The sequence below is a fragment of the Chelonia mydas genome, chromosome 1, assembly GCF_015237465.2.
Source record: "Chelonia mydas isolate rCheMyd1 chromosome 1, rCheMyd1.pri.v2, whole genome shotgun sequence".
NCBI classification, from domain to species: Eukaryota; Metazoa; Chordata; order Testudines; family Cheloniidae; genus Chelonia; species Chelonia mydas.
Window position 1 is genome coordinate 50,060,528 of NC_057849.1, and position 19,153 is coordinate 50,079,680.

Below are 19,153 nucleotides of genomic sequence, written 5' to 3' on the forward strand. Positions count from 1 at the left end.
TGTTGGTGAACCTCATCGCGTAAGTCTCCACATTCCCTCTGACTACAGCCAGGGTCTGTTTGAACCTTTTAGGCCACAAGGCAGTGTGCACTTATGTGGTCTGCCATGCCAGGCTCTGGATGCGGCCCCTGCAACAATGACTGGTGTCAGTCTATTCCCAGTCTCGAGAAGATTGTTACCATTTCCCAGGCAATACTTACTTCGCTGATATGGTGGACTGACCGCAGGGCAGTCCTGGAAGGAGTTCCGTTCAACAACCCTCCACGCTTCGAGTTGGTGTCGGACGTCTTGGACCTTGGCTGGGGGGCACATCTCTGCTACCTCCGGACATGGGATGTGGTCCCCGGAGGAGATGTGGTTACACATAAATGTCAAAGAACTCTGAGAAGTCCAGCTGGCGCGCGAAGTCGTCTTGCCCCACGTGTTGGGCAAGGTGGTATGAGTCCTGATCGACAATACAGCCTCGATGTTTTTACATCAACAGGTAAGGGGGGAGCGTGCTTGTTGGCTCTCTGTCAGGAGGCGCTTCGCCTGTGGAACTTCTCCATCAGTCATGAAATCTACCTGGAAGCTTGTCATCTTCCCGGTGTCAGGAATATGCTGGCAGACTAACTCAGCAGGGACTTCTACTTTCACCATGAGTGGTCGCTCCATCCAGAGGTATCCTGCCTGATCTTCCAAAGGTGGGGGACTCCCCAAGTGGACCTGTTCTGTCTGGTAGTGAATAGAAAATGCCACTGGTTTTGTTCTCAACAGGGTCTGAGCAAGGACTCCCTCTCCGATGCCTTCCTCCTGTCGTGGTCAGGGAGCCTGATGTACGCATTCCCTCTGATTCCACTCATCAGCAGGCCTCTGGCAAAGATCAAGAGAGATGAGGCACCGGTTATCATGATCGGCCTGGCGTGGCCTCGCCGGTATTGATTCGACATGCTCATGAGCCTGTCAGCAGCCCCTCCCTGCCCAACCCACCAGACCTGCGGTCGCAGGACCACAGTCAGCTCCTACACCCCAACCTCGGGTTCCTCTACCTCTCGGCATGGATGCTGCGTGGCTGAACGTGGAGGAGCAGACCTGTTCGGAAGGAGTCCAGCAGGTCCTCCTGGAAAGTAAGAAGCCCTCAACTAGACTTACTTATCTAGCCAAGTGGACAAGGTTTTCCCACTGTGTGTCCGAATGGGACATCTCTCCCTCGTGTTCCTCCATACAGGCTGTCCTGCACTACCCGCTCCATTTGAGGAACCATGGCCTGACGCATTCTTCCATTAAAGTGCATCTTGCGGCCATTTCCGCTTTTCACCCGCCGATCCAAGGACAGATGGTATTCTCCCATGACATGATGGTCAGATTCTTGAGAGGGCTGGAGAAACTCTTCCCACAGTTGTGGGCTCCTGTCCCGAAGTGGGATCTTAACTTGGTCCTCTCTAGGCTCACTGACCCACCCTTTGAACCACTGGGTTCCTGCTCCCTTTCCCATTTGTCATTTAAGGTTGCCTTCCTGGTGGTGGTGACATTGGCCAGATGGGTCTCAGAAATTAAAGCCTTGATCTCAGAAATGACGTACGCAGTCTTCTACAAAGATAAGGTTCGGTTGCAGCCCCACCTGGCCTTCCTGGCAAAGGTGGTCTCCACCTTCCATATGAACCAGGACATCTTCCTCCCGGGGTTCTGTACCAAAGCACACAAGACCATTAAATAAAGCAGTCTTCATGCCCTGGACGTCCGGAGGGCCTTGGCTTTTTACTTAGAATGTAGCAAGACTTTCCATAAATCGACTCAACTCTTCATCGCTACAGTGGATAGGATGAAGAGTCATCCGGTGTCCTCGCAGAGGATTTCCAATTGGATTACTTTGTGCATAAGGACCTGCTACAACCTGGCGGGTGTTCCGCCGCCGCTGATCATCAGAGCCCATTTGACAAGAGCGCAGGGGTCTTTGGCGGCCTTTCTGGTGCAAATCCCTATTCCGGACATCTGTAGAGCTGCGACGTGGTCCTCTGTCCACATGTTTACCATTCATTATGCCATCACTCAGCAGGCCAGGGATGACACTGGGTTCAGCAAAGCTGTGTTGCAATCTACACATCCGTGAACTCCTATCCACCTCCAGAGATAGTGCTTTGGAGTCACCTAACATGGAATGGACATGAGCAAGCACTCGAAAAAGAAAAGACAGTTACCTTTTCCATAACTGGTGTTCTTTGATATGTGGTGTTAATGTCCGTTCCACAACCCACTCTCCTTTCCCACTGTTGGAGTTTCTGGCAAGAAGGAACTGAGGGTGCAGGGAACTGGCTGCACCCCTTATATCGTGCCATGTGGGCGCCACTCCAGAGGGCACCAGAGCCAGTCCCCTACGGATACTGCTAAAGGAAAAACTTACAGCACCGGTGCGTGTGGTGAGCACACATGCCTAATATGGAATGGACATGAGCAACACATCTCGAAGAACACCAGTTACAGAAAAGGTAACTAACTGTCTTTTTAAACTGCAACCCTATTTAATAGATGCATAGCAAGGTGGCTCTATCAACTCTGAGCATACATTGCAGACCTCTAAGTATGCTTGCATCATATGAGGGACCCCTTATGTGGGGAGGCCCTCCGGTGATTATGCATGATGAATTTTCAAGAGACCGTACCACAGTATACTACAGGAGGGGTCAGGGCATATATACCTTCACCAGCAAAGTGTCCAGGGGCCAATGGCTTATCTGAGCCTCTCTGCGCAGTTCACCAGCTCAGGTGATGCTTCCCCCTCTCCCAACCCAAGGGGAGGGCTCTGAATGGAGCGGAGATTTCTTTCTTCCTGCTGCCTAGGTAAAGACCCCACATTTATGAGCTAGCGTGGAGTGCAATCTCACAAAAATTTGAATGTCCAAACTGAGCATAGTCAAGCACATTCTGTGTGGAAGAGATCACCCTATCAGAATCTGAACTTGCCAGCTCAGTGGAGGAAACTCAGAACAACACAAAGTCCTGTCCTTTATAAAAGATGCATTAGGCTTAAAGCAGCCAACCAGTCTACCAGTAAAAAATAGAAGCTAGACAAATTCAGACTAGAAATAAGGTGAACATTTTAATAGTGGAGAGAATTAATCATTGGAACAATTTACTAAGGGTTGTGCTAAATTCACTGTCACTGGACATTTTTAAATCAAGACTGGATTTTTTCTAAAAAAGGTGCTATTTCACATGAAGCAGAAATTATTACAGGGAAATCCTATACCCTTTGTTATGCAGGGGATCAGACTAAAATCAGATGATCACAATGGTTTCTTCTGGCCTTAATAATCTATGAATATATAAGGGGGAGATAATGAATTGTAATTGTGTAGGGGTTGGTTGTGACTCTATAGTAAAGGTTGAGTGTTCTTTTGTGCTTAAAGCAGGGATTCATCATCTTTATTATGTATGGACAATGTAACATATCCTCCCTAAACTTAGAACACTGACTCTTTGAATACAGAATGGATTTTCTAAGAATTGAAAAGCAGAGCTGTTAGTTTGTTAAAAACTAATTAAAAACTGCATCCTTTAAGAAATTTAGAATCTGAGTGTCTTTTTGTCATCCCAGATTGTCTTAACAGACTAACATAGGCTCTTCAAACTTTCCACAGAGTTAACGTTAATTGAAATTTTGTGCTTAGGCTATATTTGATTAAAGTAGGTTGTAATTAGCTAATTTATTAATGACTATCTAATTGTTATAATACAGTTAAGCTCAGGTCAGGAAATAGTTTGCATGCAACAATTTTATTAGTTGTAACTAGTCAGCCATATGAGGAAGACTGGATGTATTTGTGCACAGTAAAAGGCAAGCAAACAACTTTGACTCTGTCCTGTAGTGAACACTATGATGGGGTTAAAATATATGAAAAATGTCTTTTAAAAATTTAATGCAATCTGGGACCATAAACACTAATGTGTTTTCATAATTGTATTGCTGTCATGGCATTGCTACCAGGAAGAGTTACAGTTGTTTGGTTGCCTGAACTGTGTATTTCCATACCTTAATATGTTTGGATTTCTTTTAAAGCATAATCTTAACAATGAATTTCTTTGGGTTTTAATGCTTGCCTTTGGGATAATTAATCCCTGTAATGTATTTTCCCTTTTAAGTTACTGATATGTAGTCTCAACTTTAACTGCATTTTAACATATTTTTTTTTCTTGGAATATGACATGTAAGTTGTGAGCCTTGATGAGTGACAGGGTAATTGAGCTATTGATGATAGAGAGAAGAGACAGAAGAGAGAGTTTGGATGAGAGGAAGTAGAGGTTTTCACTGAGTTAAGTCTTTAGTTGGTAGTTGACAGAGATGCATATGTGGGATTGGGCAGTTGAGATTCCCAAGGAATAAGCTGTAGAAGGAGAAGAGAGGACCAAGGAGAATATCCATTGGGACACTGATGAAAAGCGGGCAAGGGCAGAAGAAGGAAGAGCTCCTGATGAAGTTGTGGAAGGTAGAAAAATCAGCTGAATACAAAAACGAGAAAGCCCAAGGAGGGAGCAAATGACAATTGAAAGCACAGGCGTAAATGTAAGATGAAGATAGAAATGACTAAAAAGCACTGTGATTTGTATCCTTATGTAAGTCTTTAAAGGACTATGGTGAGGATCTAAGTGGCGGGGGGAGAAGACGTCAAGGCAAAGCTAAAAATACCATTGTCAAAGCACCTGGATTTAAAGGGGAGGAGGAAAAGGGATAGTAGATGGAGCGGCAGATGGGGGTAAAAGAGGCTTTTTTAGGAGAGGGTAATTCAGTCATGTATTAGAAAGCATAGGGGAAAAGAAATTAGATGAGATGTGTAGGGGACAGGATGATACAGGGAGTCAGGGTAATCAGAACTGGCAGGAGATAATTGGGAGGACATAGCGCATTGAGGGGTTAGTAGATGGTCATCACTTTTGAAAATCAGGTCACTTCTGTTTAGGTGTCTGAATATGGATTAGGAACCTAATTTTAGGCTTTAATTGTTGACCTACATATATATGATATGATACATAATATGCAACATAGAGGAAGAATGAGCTTGTGATTGTGGCATTGAACAGGGACTCAGGATATTTGGGTTCAGTTCCTAGTGGTTACTTAGGGACATATTTTTAGAGGAATTTAGGCACCTAATGAGATTTTCAAAGCACTAAGGTCCCTGACTCCTAAAATGGAAGTTAGCTGCCTAGGTTCTTTTGAAATTACCTTTAGGCGTCTATCTTCATTTTTAGGTGCCTACATTCTTTAAAAAATCTGGCCCTTAATGTCTTAGTGCAACATTTCTCTCTGTAAAGTGGAGATGATATTTTGTACTTCCCAGGAGTTTTATATGAGTAACTGCTGTTTTTGAGAGAACTGAGCTTTAATATTGTCTAAATACATAGATTAATGTGTGTAGATCTATTTAATCTATTTCCCTGATACATCAGCTAATAATTATCTAAAAGAAAGGAAAATATTTTGCTCTGTGCTTCAAAAGTTGTATTGCTTGTAAAGATTTACTGGGGGTTGTGCCCAAAATTCCCTTTGTCCCAGAGCGTTTTATACTACTTTGTCCTTAATTATTCTTTCTTTTCAGTTTTCGCACTAGCAAAGGAGTTGGGTACTCTGCTCATTTCGTTGGCAACTGCTTAATAGTTACATCGTTGAAATCAAAAGGAAAAGGTTTTCAGCATTGTGTGAAGTATGATTTTCAGCCACGCAAGGTAAGCAAAATAGTGTTCACAATGAAGAATGATTATGGAAGTGGGATCAAATACCTCCATGAGGAAATAGACTCCCTTGGTGTCACAGTAAAAGTGATCATTTCTCACTTCTTATTTATAATTAGTTTCTATGACTCTGTCATATGAATTATATGTCAGAGTTAGAACAGGGCATCAGCACAAGAAACCATGGGAGGTATATAGTAATGGTTTATGAAGAAATACATACCTATATATAGGGCCAACTCTTTTTATTTGTTTATTTTGTTTGTCATGGCGCGTAGGCACCCTAGTCGTGGACCAGGACTCCATTGTGCTAGGTGCTGTACAAACACAGAATGAAAAGACAGTCCCTGCCCCAGTGCTTAAATACTGTTGAAACAGAGTTTCAGTCAAAGAAGGATTGCCAGGGTATTTTTATTATCCTGATGAACTGATTTACTTTTGTTTTTAAAAGCTATAAATGTTTGTTCAGTAAGCTTCAACATTCTTCTAAAAATTTGGCCCTTTGTTTTCAAAGAATGTATTATCAAACTGTACATTGATGAGAGCTGAAGTAAAATATCCAGCTAACCATACTGACAGTTGCCTCTCCCAATTTTGTAATGGAAAATAATGTTGAGTAATGAAATGAAACTCAGTGGCTGATGTATACATTTCTAAGGTTCCTGGAGGTTAAATTAGTACTATGCAATACATAGTGATGTGCAGTATGGATTAAGTTTAATCTCACTTGGAATCTGTGGAATTGAGGTTTGCTACATATTTAAATACTGCTTGAGCTGTTATAATAAGGAAATTTTGTTTGGTGATGGGCAAATTCTTAATCTGTTTTTTAAGAAATATTTTAAATGTAGTTGGATTTTCAAAAACCTCTACCCTCCATTTAGTGAGTTCTTGGTAACTCTTGCAAAATTGTGACAACTTGGTCATCTGCATCTCCAGAAGCCTGATCTCATGATCCAGCTTTCCTATAGTATATTTTTGGAAAGTTGACCTATGGAAAGATGCTGGGGAAAATAATTAGCTGCCCCTGTCCAGTAGTAATACTTTGCAATTTTGTCCTGTTTCTTTATTGCTCTGGACCCCAGCTTTTTGTTTTGAATTTGTCAGCATTTTACTATAACTAACAACTATGTTTTATTACCTAGGTCATTTAATTTCGGAATAAAAATACTGAAATTTATTTACTGAATTTATTTTGCGCTTGGTGACTTTGGTGATGTTAGTGCCTGTAATGAGTCTGCTGGCAGTGATGCAGATTTTTGTTGCCTTAACTGTTCCATGGAGAAACAAGCTTTCACCTTTCTCCTGTATCAGTAGAGATTTGTGATGTCTCTTCTTCCTGGTAACATGAACATTTCTCTAGCACCTTCCACTGTTCATTTCCACAGAATGTAATCCTGATGCTTCTATGGGGATAGTGATTCTGTTGGCTTCCAGTTTTTTAACATTCATTCTCATGTGGACTGGTTATCCAGTTGTCAGTTTGCACAACAGCTTTATATGTCTGTTAGGCAAAACACAAACAAGTTTACTGTTTCTTCCAATGGTATATGTAGCATTGGTATATTCTTTGCTTTGGGTACTGAGATATTATGTGAAGTAAAATCTTTGTTTGCTCATTAACATGTGTACTGGCAAACTCATTCCTTCTATTACTGTGTATTTATGATCCAAAAGGAGCAAGGAGTAAATCTTTGTCAGATTTTTTCCCTGTGTGAGTAGCTCATTTGTCTAGCCTGTTACTCTGAAGTGTGTACACAAACTGGTAGGCCCTAATGGATTCCTGCTGGATCTATTAGCAGTAATCAGACTCTGTGGTATTCCATGCCTTGCAAATTGTAATTACATAGATTTTAAGGCCAGAAGAGAACACTGTGGTAATCTATTCTGACCTCATGCATAACATAGGCCATAGAAACTAACCCAGTAATATTTGCATCAAGACCATAACTTTTATTAAAATTTAGGGCTCATACACAAATGGTTGGGTCGGGTGTTTCATTCTTTTTTTAAATTAAAATGCCCTGCATACACATGACACAAGTTTCTTCCAAATTAGGTGGCCAATTAGTGCAAATTGGATAATCCACTTTGAAAGTAGGTTAAATTCAATTGTGTGGATGCATCTATGTATCATATTAATTTTTCAGTCCTCCCACTGCCATCCCATACTACATTGCTTTACACCAGGACCTTACTGTGTTTGCCTGTGTCCTCTCTATTTCTCTGTGGTCATGTTGACTGGATTTCACCGCTAGTCAGGAACACCCCACTTGTGATGAGACACTTCTGGAGCATTACATGAGCATGGAGCCATGCACAGAGTCAGGGATTTTTCTTGTGATCTGGGGAGAGAAGACCATTCAGTCCTGCCTTAACAACAGATACCATAATGTGAAGATATACTAGTGTATATCAAAGCAAATAACTAAGAGGGGTCACTCTTCGGACTTGTCACTGCTGCAATGCAGGGAATGAGCACCTGCAGAATTATAGGGAAAAACCCACACAAAGAACAGAAACAGAACCTCTTGCAGTGCTCCAAGTACTCGCCTCTACTTTGAGGATCAAATTTTTTCCAGGAAGGCAACCACCTGGTATGTCACGGAGAGCACTGAAGGCATCAAAGAGAACACAGTCTCCTACCCTGACCAGATTTCCTGGGGAAGCCAGGATCTTTTCTCCACATGAAAACCTAAGGCAAACCCATTGAAACAAACAATTCCCAAAACCCAGGTGTATACTCAGCATGATAGTGCTGGGAAGGAGACCTCTCACAGTAAGTATTCTGTCCTATATTACAATAAAACTGTATGGGTAACTTAAAAATATTTTGTTCTTGTTGTCCAGTGGGCACCACCAAGAGTTAAGAGCCTTTCCAAACCTCGTCAGCTTCCAGCCCTCCCTCCCCACCATGTTGTGTTCTAAAAATTGGTATCTGTGCCTGGGAATTTAAGATCTGAAGGGGGTTATTCCTTGATATTTTCAGTTCCCCCAGCTAACAGTGAAATCCTTGCTGATCTTAAACACAAAAAAGAAGCTTACAAGAAGTGGAAGATTGGACAAATGACCAGGGAAGAGTATAAAAATATTGCTCGGGGATGCAGGAGTGAAATCAGGAAGGCCAAATCACACCTGGAGTTGCAGCTAGCAAGAGATGTTAAGAGTAACAAGAAGGGTTTCTTCAGGTATGTTAGCAACAAGAAGAAAGTCAAGGAAAGTGTGGGCCCCTTACTGAATGAGGGAGGCCACCTAGTGACAGAGGATGTGGAAAAAGCTAATGTACTCAATGCTTTTTTTGCCTCTGTCTTCATGAACAAGGTCAGCTCCCAGACTACTGCACTGGGCAGCCCAGCATAGGGAGGAGGTGACCAGCCCTCTGTGGAGAAAGAAGTGGTTCGGAACTATTTAGAAAAGCTGGACGTGCACAAGTCCATGGGGCCGGGTGCGTTGCACCCGAGAGTGCTAAAGGAGTTGGCAGGTGTGATTGCAGAGCCATTGTCCATTATCTTTGAAAACTCATGGCGATTGGGGGAGGTCCCGGACGACTGGAAAAAGGCTAATGTAGTGTCCATCTTTAAAAAAGGGAAGAAGGAGGATCCTGGGAACTACAGGCCAGTCAGCCTCACCTCAGTCCCTGGAAAAATCATGGAGCAGGTCCTCAAGGAATCAATTCTGAAGCACTTAAAGGAGAGGAAATTGATCAGGAACAGTCAGCATGGATTCACCAAGGGCAAGTCATGCCTGACTAATCTACTTGTCTTCTATGATGAGAAAACTGGCTCTGTGGATGAGGGGGAAGCAGTGGACGTGTTGTTCCTTGACTTCAGCAAAGCTTTTGACACGGTCTCCCACAGTATTCTTTCCAGCAAGTTAAAGAAGTATGGGCTGGATGAATGGACTATAAGGTGGATAGAAAGCTGGCTAGATTGTCGGGCTCAACAGGTAGTGATCAATGGCTCCATGTCTAGTTGGCAGCCGGTATCAAGTGGAGTGCCCGAAGGGTCGGTCCTGGGGCCGGTTTTTTTCAATATCTTCATAAATGATCTGGAGGATGGTGTGGATTGCACCCTCAGCAAATTTGCAGATGACACTAAACTGGGAGGAGAAGTAGATACGCTGGAGGGTAGGGATAGGATACAGAGGGCCCTAGACAAATTGGAGGATTGGGCCAAAAGAAATCTGATGAGGTTCAACAAGGACAAGTGCAGAGTCCTGCACTTAGGATGGAAGAATCCAATGCACCGCTACAGACTAGGGACCGAATGGCTTGGCAGCAGTTCTGCAGAAAAGGACCTCAGGGTTGTGAGGGGGGAGGGATAGCTCAGTGGTTTGAGCATTGGCCTGCTAAACTCAGGGTTGTGAGTTCAATCCTTGAGGGGGCCATTTAGGGATCTGGGGCAAACATTGGGGACTGGTCCTGCTTTGAGCAGGGGGTTGGACTAGATGACCTCCTGAGGTCCCTTCCAACTCTGATATTCTGTGATTCTGTGACCTAGGGGTTACAGTGGACGAGAAGCTGGATATGAGTCAACAGTGTGCCCTTGTTGCCAAGAAGGCCAATGGCATTTTGGGATGTATAAGTAGGGGCATTGCCAGCGGATCGAGGGACGTGATCGTTCCCCTCTATTCGACATTGGTGAGGCCTCATCTGGAGTACTGTGTCCAGTTTTGGGCCCCACACTACAAGAAGGATATGGAAAAATTGGAAAGAGTCCAGCGGAGGGCAACAAAAATGATTAGGGGACTGGAACACATGAGTTATGAGGAGAGGTGAGGGAACTGGGGATGTTTAGTCTACAGGGACTGAAGAATGAGGGGGGATTTCATAGTTGCTTTCAACTACTTGAAAGGGGGTTCCAAAGAGGATGACTCTAGACTGTTCTCAGTGGTAGCAGATGGCAGAACAAGGAGTAATGGTCTCAAGTTGCAATGGGGGAGATTTAGGTTGGATATTAGGAAAAACTTTTTCACTAGGAGGGTGGTGAAACACTGGAATGCGTTACCGAGGGAGGTGGTAGAATCTCCTTCCTTAGAAGTTTTTAAGGTCAGGCTTGACAAAGTTGGGGGATCGGTCCTGCTTTGAGCAGGGGCTTGGACTAGATGACCTCCTGAGGTCCCTTCCAACCCTGATATTCTATGATTCTATGTGCATTTACTAACCTTCCTCCTGCATATTCCCAGGCAACCAACCAGCCTATGCAAACCTCAAATGCTGCTGTTTGTCCACTCAGCATGCTAGCCGAACATAAAACACCAGACCTAATCCCCAAACCATGCTGCACACCGAGCCAATCTCTACAACAACATAGTATTAGGGTGGTTATACAAAAGACAAGTAAGATGGAAAATGTCTTACAATATGCAAGTTCTCCCCAAACTAGGAAGAGACTGTGAAAATGGTATTCCAAAACTGAGACAAAAGCAACAGTTTATCATTGAAGCCTAGAGACTTGAAATACTACAATAAATACTACTTTGGTTTCTTAGCTTCCCCAGCTCCTGTGCCTGATGGTGCATGGCACCCAAGGACAGGACTGTCACCAATTGCAAAATGCATGGAAAGTCTCTGGGGCACGAAAAAAAAGACCAAATCTTGTCAGCATCCCAGAAAAGGGCTAAGAAAACAGAAGAGTTAGAGGGATGTTCTCCTTGCAAAGAGACAGAAGGACTGAGAAATTGTCCTTGCTGAGAGAGAAGACAACAGAATTGACAAGAGAAACCACTGAGAAAGACAGGAATAGGCAAAAACAGCTCCTTGACCTGATATGCTCTCCATCAAGACTAATTTTATATTTTGGTGCAATGTTCTGGCTCAGCATCTCAACCAAAGCCCTACCATGTCCTGCAGCCCATGGAGAATAACGCTTACTGGGAGCAGCAGTACTGTTTCTAAAGTTCAGACAAGCGGCACTTTCGTCCCTCCACCACCACCACCCAGGATGTTGAAAACAGTGAATGCTGGGAGCCCTCCTTAACTTCTACACCCACAAATGATGGTTTCTTCCCACACCATCCTATACCAGAAGGCAAAGACAACATGCAGAAATCTCGTACCTACACATGCATGTGACCACTACAGCACAAACATTTGTACAAACTCAGAACTTCATAGAATCATAGAATATCAGGGTTGGAAGGGACCTGAGGAGGTCATCTAGTCCAACCCCCTGCTCAAAGCAGGACCAATCCCCAATCAAATCATCCCAGCCAGGGCTTTGTCAAGCCTGACCTTAAAAACTTACAAGGAAGGAGATTCTACCACCTCCCTAGGTAACGCATTCCAGCGTTTCACCACCCTCCTAGTGAAAAAGTTTTTCCTAATATCCAACCTAAATCTCCCCCACAGCAACTTGAGACCATTACTCCTTGTCCTGTCCTCTTCTACCGCTGAGAATAGTCTAGAACCATCCTCTCTGGAACCACCTCTCAGGTAGTTGAAAGCAGCTATCAAATCCCCCCTCATTCTTCTCTTCTGCAGACTAAACAATCCCAGTTCCCTCAGCCTCTCCTCATAAGTCATGTGTTCCAGACCCCTAATCATTTTTGTTGCCCTTCGCTGGACTCTCTCCAATTTATCCACGTCCTTCTTGTAGTGTGGGGCCCAAAACTGGACACAGTACTCCAGATGAGGCCTCACCAATGTCGAATAGAGGGGAACGATCACGTCCCTCGATCTGCTCTCTATGCCCCTACTTATACATCCCAAAATGCCATTGGCCTTCTTGGCAACAAGGGCACATTCCTGACTCATATCCAGCTTCTCGTCCACTGTAACCCCTAGGTCCTTTTCCGCGGAACTGCTGCCTAGCCATTCGGTCCCTAGTCTGTAGCTGTGCATTGGGTTCTTCTGTCCTAAGTGCAGGACTCTGCACTTATCCTTATTGAACCTCATCAGATTTCTTTTGGCCCAATCCTCCAATTTGTCTAGGTCCCTCTGTATCCTATCCCTCCCCTCCAGCGTATCTACCACTCCTCCCAGTTTAGTATCATCCGCAAATTTGCTGAGAGTGCAATCCACACCATCCTCCAGATCATTTATGAAGATATTGAACAAAACCGGCCCCAGGACCGACCCCTGGGGCACTCCACTTGACACCGGCTGCCAACTAGACATGGAGCCATTGATCACTACCCATTGAGCCCGACAATCTAGCCAACTTTCTACTCACCTTATAGTGCATTCATCTAGCCCATACTTCTTTAACTTGCTGACAAGAATACTGTGGGAGACCGTGTCGAAAGCTTTGCTAAAGTCAAGAGACAATACATCCACTGCTTTCCCTTCATCCACAGAACCAGTAATCTCATCATAGAAGGCGATTAGATTAGTCAGGCATGACCTACCCTTGGTGAATCCATGCTGACTGTTCCTGATCACTTTCCTCTCATGTAAGTGCTTCAGGATTGATTCCTTGAGGACCTGCTCCATGATTTTTCCGGGGACTGAGGTGAGACTGACTGGCCTTCTAGGCATTTGTTACACATCTTCACTGTAATGTTGTATAAGGTTTGCTTTGTTTTATGTTGTGATTGGAATCGATAAAAGTTTGCAGTTTTGTTCTATAAGTGGTGTTTATTATTTGCGCTATTTGATGTTCAGTAAAAATTTTTTTTACAAAAGTTCACTAAAGTCTCATAAAACACCAGATCTCCCATAAATACGATAAACACCCCAGTCAGTTGCATAAAGCATTTTAAAAGCCAAATCTTCTGTTTGAGTAAAACCATACACAGAGTTATGAAACCATGCCACAGTGCATAATAAAATTATATTTCAACACCTCAACTCGTAGCCTCAGAATAGGAGCACAGGGCATCCCTGACCTGTGACCCTGATGATTTGCTGTAGTTGGCAAAGGAAGCCTCACTCGTTGTTCATAGCTGTCTGAAACTCTTTGCATCTCTGCCTCCCAACTGTTACTGAGGTGCTCTCTCTCCCTCTCACAGATATTATGCAAAACATAGCAAGCAGTTGTGACAGGAGTCTCCAGCCTCACTATGTGACAAGGTCACCTTCATTTCAGCCTTACAAATACACACTTCATTGTCATTTTGTAGCTACTCAGGATATAATTCAGAAGGTCCTTTCTGGCATCCTAAGTGTCCAATAAAAGGCTTCATAAGGCAGGGAAGTTAAAGATAAGCGGGCTATCCCAGAATCACAGTGGGAATCACAACACCGTTATGGTATATAGTTGTCCTGGGAGCAAAAATGCCAGTTTTTGTTAAATAAAACAGGCGTGAGTTTTAAAAGATGCTAGCATCATGAACCTTTCCAGGCTACCTCATGTTAATACTGGTCATCAACTATACCTTGGAGCAGCATGGAGAAATACCCGTTTCTGTTTGTAAACCCTGAGGCCTGGCGGGTGGGGGGGGGAGCAGGAGAGTGGGCACAAGGTTCCCATCAGTGGCCCCAGTATAAATCAGGAATCCCAACCACTGCAAATCCATCAATCTCCTGTGCATTGCCAAACTTTCCAACCCATACCATCAACAACTTCTTTATAGCAACACACACCTCCCTGGCAACAGCCCTGACAGCTGATCTTACTAACACCAGATTGTTTCGCTATTAGTCAGTATCAGCTGGAGATGGTGAGTTTCCAGATGGCTGTGGCCACACATTTTCCAAAATTAAGGGAAGGTTTCATGTTGGTGTGATGCTAGTGCAGCTTCAGGGTGAGCTCTGGCTAGACCTCTATGTACTTGACATGTCAGTCTGAAATTTTGCCTCCTTTGCTGGCCATCCCAGAACCAGATCACTGTCCTTTCTGAATAGTCGATGCTGGTTTCCCAAGCCCGGAAATGGCATAGAATCAAGTGAAGCTGCTCCAGAAAAATTGTATCCATGAGTAGTTGTCCAATTTCCTCCTCTTCTTCCTCTACCAAAATTGGCTCAGCAGTATGGCAGCTAGCTTCCAGATCTGTCTGGGTGCATGATTATAAATGTGTGGCATCAGAAATTGTGTGTTAATTGGTGCCTGGGCAGTGGCAAGTAACTGAGGTCCCCCCAGCCTGACAGCAGTTTTAAAATGGCTTTGGCTCACAAAAGACAGAAGAATCATGGAAATTTTAGTTTGATCTTAAGTCCCAGAATTCTAGGGGCTTCCTGTAGGTATCCCACAATGTGCCATGAGAAAAATTCCAGAATCCGTAGAGCCGAGCAGGGGGACAAAGCACTATGGGATACCTGCCCAGAATGCTAAGTGCTTGCTTTGAAAAAAGTCAATGCCATGTGTATGCACTACATGATGAGTTGTCACTCCCAGGGTGCAGTCTGGGAGCCGCAGGAACTGCTGTGCCTCCTAACCAGTCAACTGGGTTGCCCCTTCTCACACTACTCTGCTGGTGATTCAGCTAGCCTCTCGAGGCCCTGTTCTCACCCAAAATGACAGCAGGTGGCATCAAACACCCAACTGAGCTACCCGAGTGCTTTATCTAAGTCACTTAACGACAAACGGAAGACAACAGCTAATTTCCCATCTCCCCAGCCTTGCCCCCTTGTTGGATATACACCCAGAATTATACCATCTTGCATTGCACAGGGATCTGTATAATGCAAGCTCATTAATATAGATTGCTTTCCCCTCAGTGTGGGAAAGCTATGCACTAAGCCTGTGTTAACCAAGGTGAGATTTTCCGAGACGCTTCACTGCAAAGACACACTGGTTAAAATAAACCATAAAACAAGTTTCTTTACAACAGAAAGATAGACTTTAAGTGATTATAAGTGATAGCAAACAGATCAAAGCAGATTATCTAACAAACAGAAACTGCAAACTAATCCTAATATACTAGATCGAAAGGATTTGGATTAGCAATTTCTCACCCTGATTGATGATACAAGCAGTCCACCAAGTTTCCATACGTAGGTTAGAAATCCCTTTAGCCTGGGACCAGCACTTCCGCCAGTTCAGTCTTTGTTCCTCAAGAATTCTCTTTTGTATAGTTTTTCCATATGGCAGGAACCCTTTGTTCCAAGCTAAGTTTCCAGCCCGGTTTGTGGAAAAATATAGGTACCAAAATGCAGTTCAATGTCATGTAGTCTGGTCACATGCCCTTACATGCTGTGCTGAGTCATAGCAGCCATTACTTATAGGCTGTCTGGAGCATTCTCAGGAAGGCTCACCAGGTGGGGGATAAGCTTCTCCTGAAGCCTGCTATTTCCTTTAATGGCCTATTACCTTGAACAGGCCCTTCGCAACCAGCTGTCTAGACTGGAAGCATCTTGCCTAGTGGGTGTTACCCAGATGTAACCATATCTGAAATACAGATAAATAGTTAATATTCATAACTTCAGATATGAAAATGATACATGCACACAAATAGGATATTCATATTTTTCATAGATGCCTTACATGGCACATTTTGTATAAGATACATCATAACTATGTCATAATCATATAATGATACAACTATGATGAATATGGGGTGCTGTGTCACAGCTGGGGACAAAGCACTACGGATAGCTGTCCAGAATGCTGAGTGCTCACTTTGAAAAAAGTCAGTGCCATGTGTATGCGCTGATTCAGAGCAAAGCAGCTAAAACCCGACCATGTGGATGCAATTATTTTGGAATGTTTATTCTGCAACAGTTTAACAGAAACCTAATCCACAAGCATACACTCTTCCTTGCCCCATGTGTAGCTAAGCCCGCAGAAAGATACCAAGTCTTGATTTAAAGATTTACAGATTTGATATAGATTAGTTGTGAAAGTACAAACCTATAGTAGCAATCAATAGTAAATTAATTTTATATGAATTCAAATAAATCCTTTATTATGCCATGGTCTCTCTGGGACTTGATCCTTTTTCAGCTCTTTTGTCTGTGCTTTTTGGAAGCAATTATACGTGTATTACAATCCCAGGCCAAAACAAAATCGCTTACCTTTTGATTAAGGTTTCAGTACCAAGATGCTTAGTGGTTGTTTCTTTTCTTGTTATTGCTAGAATTGTCAGTCTTTATTTTATCAAGAAGAAGTCATCTCACTCATTTTTACCATAAATGAGCATAGTTTGTTTGGTTGTAACTCTGATCTTGCTGTAGGCCATCCTTGGAAAAATGTCAGTTTTAGTTTATGCAAAATTGGCTCTCTGTGTTCACTCTGAGGTTTTACTAACTTTGAACTAGTAACAGATGTATGCTTCATTATGTGAGTATCACTTTCAGGTGATCATGTGTTCACTGACTTGCCAAGTGTATCTAGTGTGGATGATTGCTAACCAATTTTGTATTCAACAGAGATTACACTTTTTAGCATCATGTGTTGGGTATAGGAGGTGCTGAAAAGAAAGACTTCATTGGATAAAGTTGGGTATTTTGTAATGAGATTTTATATGCATCTTTTATTTCCTATTAATATTGTGTATATGTATGATGTGCACATGCAGTATAGTATATTGGGGGAATATACCACCAGCAAATACAACTGCCAACTCCAGCATAAGAAATCCAAACAGTGTCCTTTGCAATTTGTGCCTGGATTTCTTGTTGCCTTGTTTAGAGATTTCACTCCAGTTGTGATCAGATGTTCCTCCAGCATAAAATGTGCATGTAGACCTTCAAAAGATGCACCTATTGACAAAACAACTGGCTAGTTAAATTGTAATTTTAAAACTGGTGGATTGATGATTGGTGTTTTTAACTACTTAAATGCCAATTTTGACTTCCTAGTGTTAGGCAATCTTATCTTCTAGTGATTTTCTTAAGGATTTACTTGTCATAGATATTTTTTGGCAAAAACTGTATTATCCTCCGTCTCTGAAGAACAACTGATTTTATTCTTTACTGAACCACAGGTAAACTATCCATGCTCAAGTTATGGGCAACATAGAATTGTTTTGTTAGACAAGTTTTCCAGAGAATAAGAGAGAGAGAGATCACATTCCTCTGAAGATCTTCCTAGTTGTCTCTAGTTTTGACTAACAAAATATTTTTTGTCATTTCCAGATTTTTCCACTTCACTGACAAAATGATATGAACTGTTTTAAAATTAAACACCACTAAAATTCATGAAAGCTAGCCTTTTCCAATATTAATACTGCCATTGGTTTTAATTTTAATATATTTAGATACATATTACATATATAAAATATGTAAAACAGCAAGGCAAATATAAAGCATATGTAATAAAAATAGTGAACTATAAAAAGGGAGATTTTTACTAAAATATAATTAGGCATGTTAAAGGCCCCAGAAATATTTTTAAAAGACAATCCAGATTATGAACACCGATGTTGAGTACTTCTATTTTAAAAATTACACAATTTTTCAAGCTAAGAATATCTATAAAGGACTCCCTCTTTTTTGGACACCTACATAAATAAATAAAAACAGTTTTAAAAAACCTTCATTTATTAAAATTGCTCCTGAACTTTTAATCATTTTATTTTTGAGCCACTTGTGTAATTATTAGCCCATGACAACCTCTAACATACTGCATACTTTTGCTGTACTATCCAAGAGAAACACATTACATTTGTTATAATGAAGGAATTCATTATACCTACATTTTATGTGTGTATTCATCTGGACTGAGTGTTTAAATTTCACTGGCACTAAGCTCATAGATACTTCTTGAACACACTTAGATGCACACACTGAGAAAAAATCTAAGTTGAGGGTGACTGATTTGATTTTGAAAGTTTAAAAGTTTATAAATCATGGCCATGTGAATTTAAGAAATAAAATGTGAATTGTTGCAACAGTGAACTTTTTATTTAGAGAAACATTATGTAGTAATACAATCATTAAATCTTCTATTCAGCTGGGTATTGCCATATTATAGAGTGAGCCTCTTAACTCATCCTATTCTATCTGGAGATTATAACATATAGCTGTAGCATCACAGACTGATACGTCTTTTTGCACTACTTGCAGAACAATTCACTTAAAGTGTGACATCTTGTGGCACTACTTATTTTTGAGAGCCTGAGAAGCCAGCTTCTGTTGTCATGCTTTCCAGAACCCAGCAATGCAGGCTGAATGAGATGAAAGTAGTAGAGTGAATCATCTTTTTTAACTTCCTTTTCTTATTTCATTTGTAACTGAACATCATTTAAATTATTTTTGTGGCTTTCCCCCTCTCTCTCTCTCTCTCTCTCTCTCTTTCTCTCTATTTTTTCCTTTTAAATATCATTCTTTAACAATACTATGCACACAGGATTCTCACTCTTGGGCCTCAGCTTGCTAGTGCAAGACAAGGTCTTAAAATTATCAGCTTCTGAAACGCTGGTAGGAGCAGGAACAGCTCCATGTTCCGTTCCATCTTCCATTGCCTCAGCTCCCTCTAGGACCTTGTCAGTTATTTTCTAGCCATAGCCTATATAGGAACTCCCCGCAAGAGCTCCATACTGAACATTCTTCTTTGAGAGCTGTCCCCGTGGGTGCTCCACTCTAGGTGTTGGTGCATCCCTGTGCCTTCGCTCTGAGGTTTTTACA

The 19,153-nt window shown here is 42.3% G+C and overlaps 1 protein-coding gene across 7 annotated transcripts in view; it reads left to right on the forward strand.

The window, feature by feature from the left end:
* NBEA (neurobeachin) overlaps positions 1-19,153 on the forward strand; it is an 837,833-nt gene that overhangs the window by 177,699 nt on the left and 640,981 nt on the right. For all 7 annotated transcript variants that reach the window (XM_027833036.3, XM_043531828.1, XM_043531837.1 and 4 more), the window contains one exon: positions 5,574-5,700. In XM_027833036.3, coding sequence (XP_027688837.2) covers positions 5,574-5,700 — 127 coding nt within the window. The remainder of the gene's footprint in view (positions 1-5,573; positions 5,701-19,153) is intronic.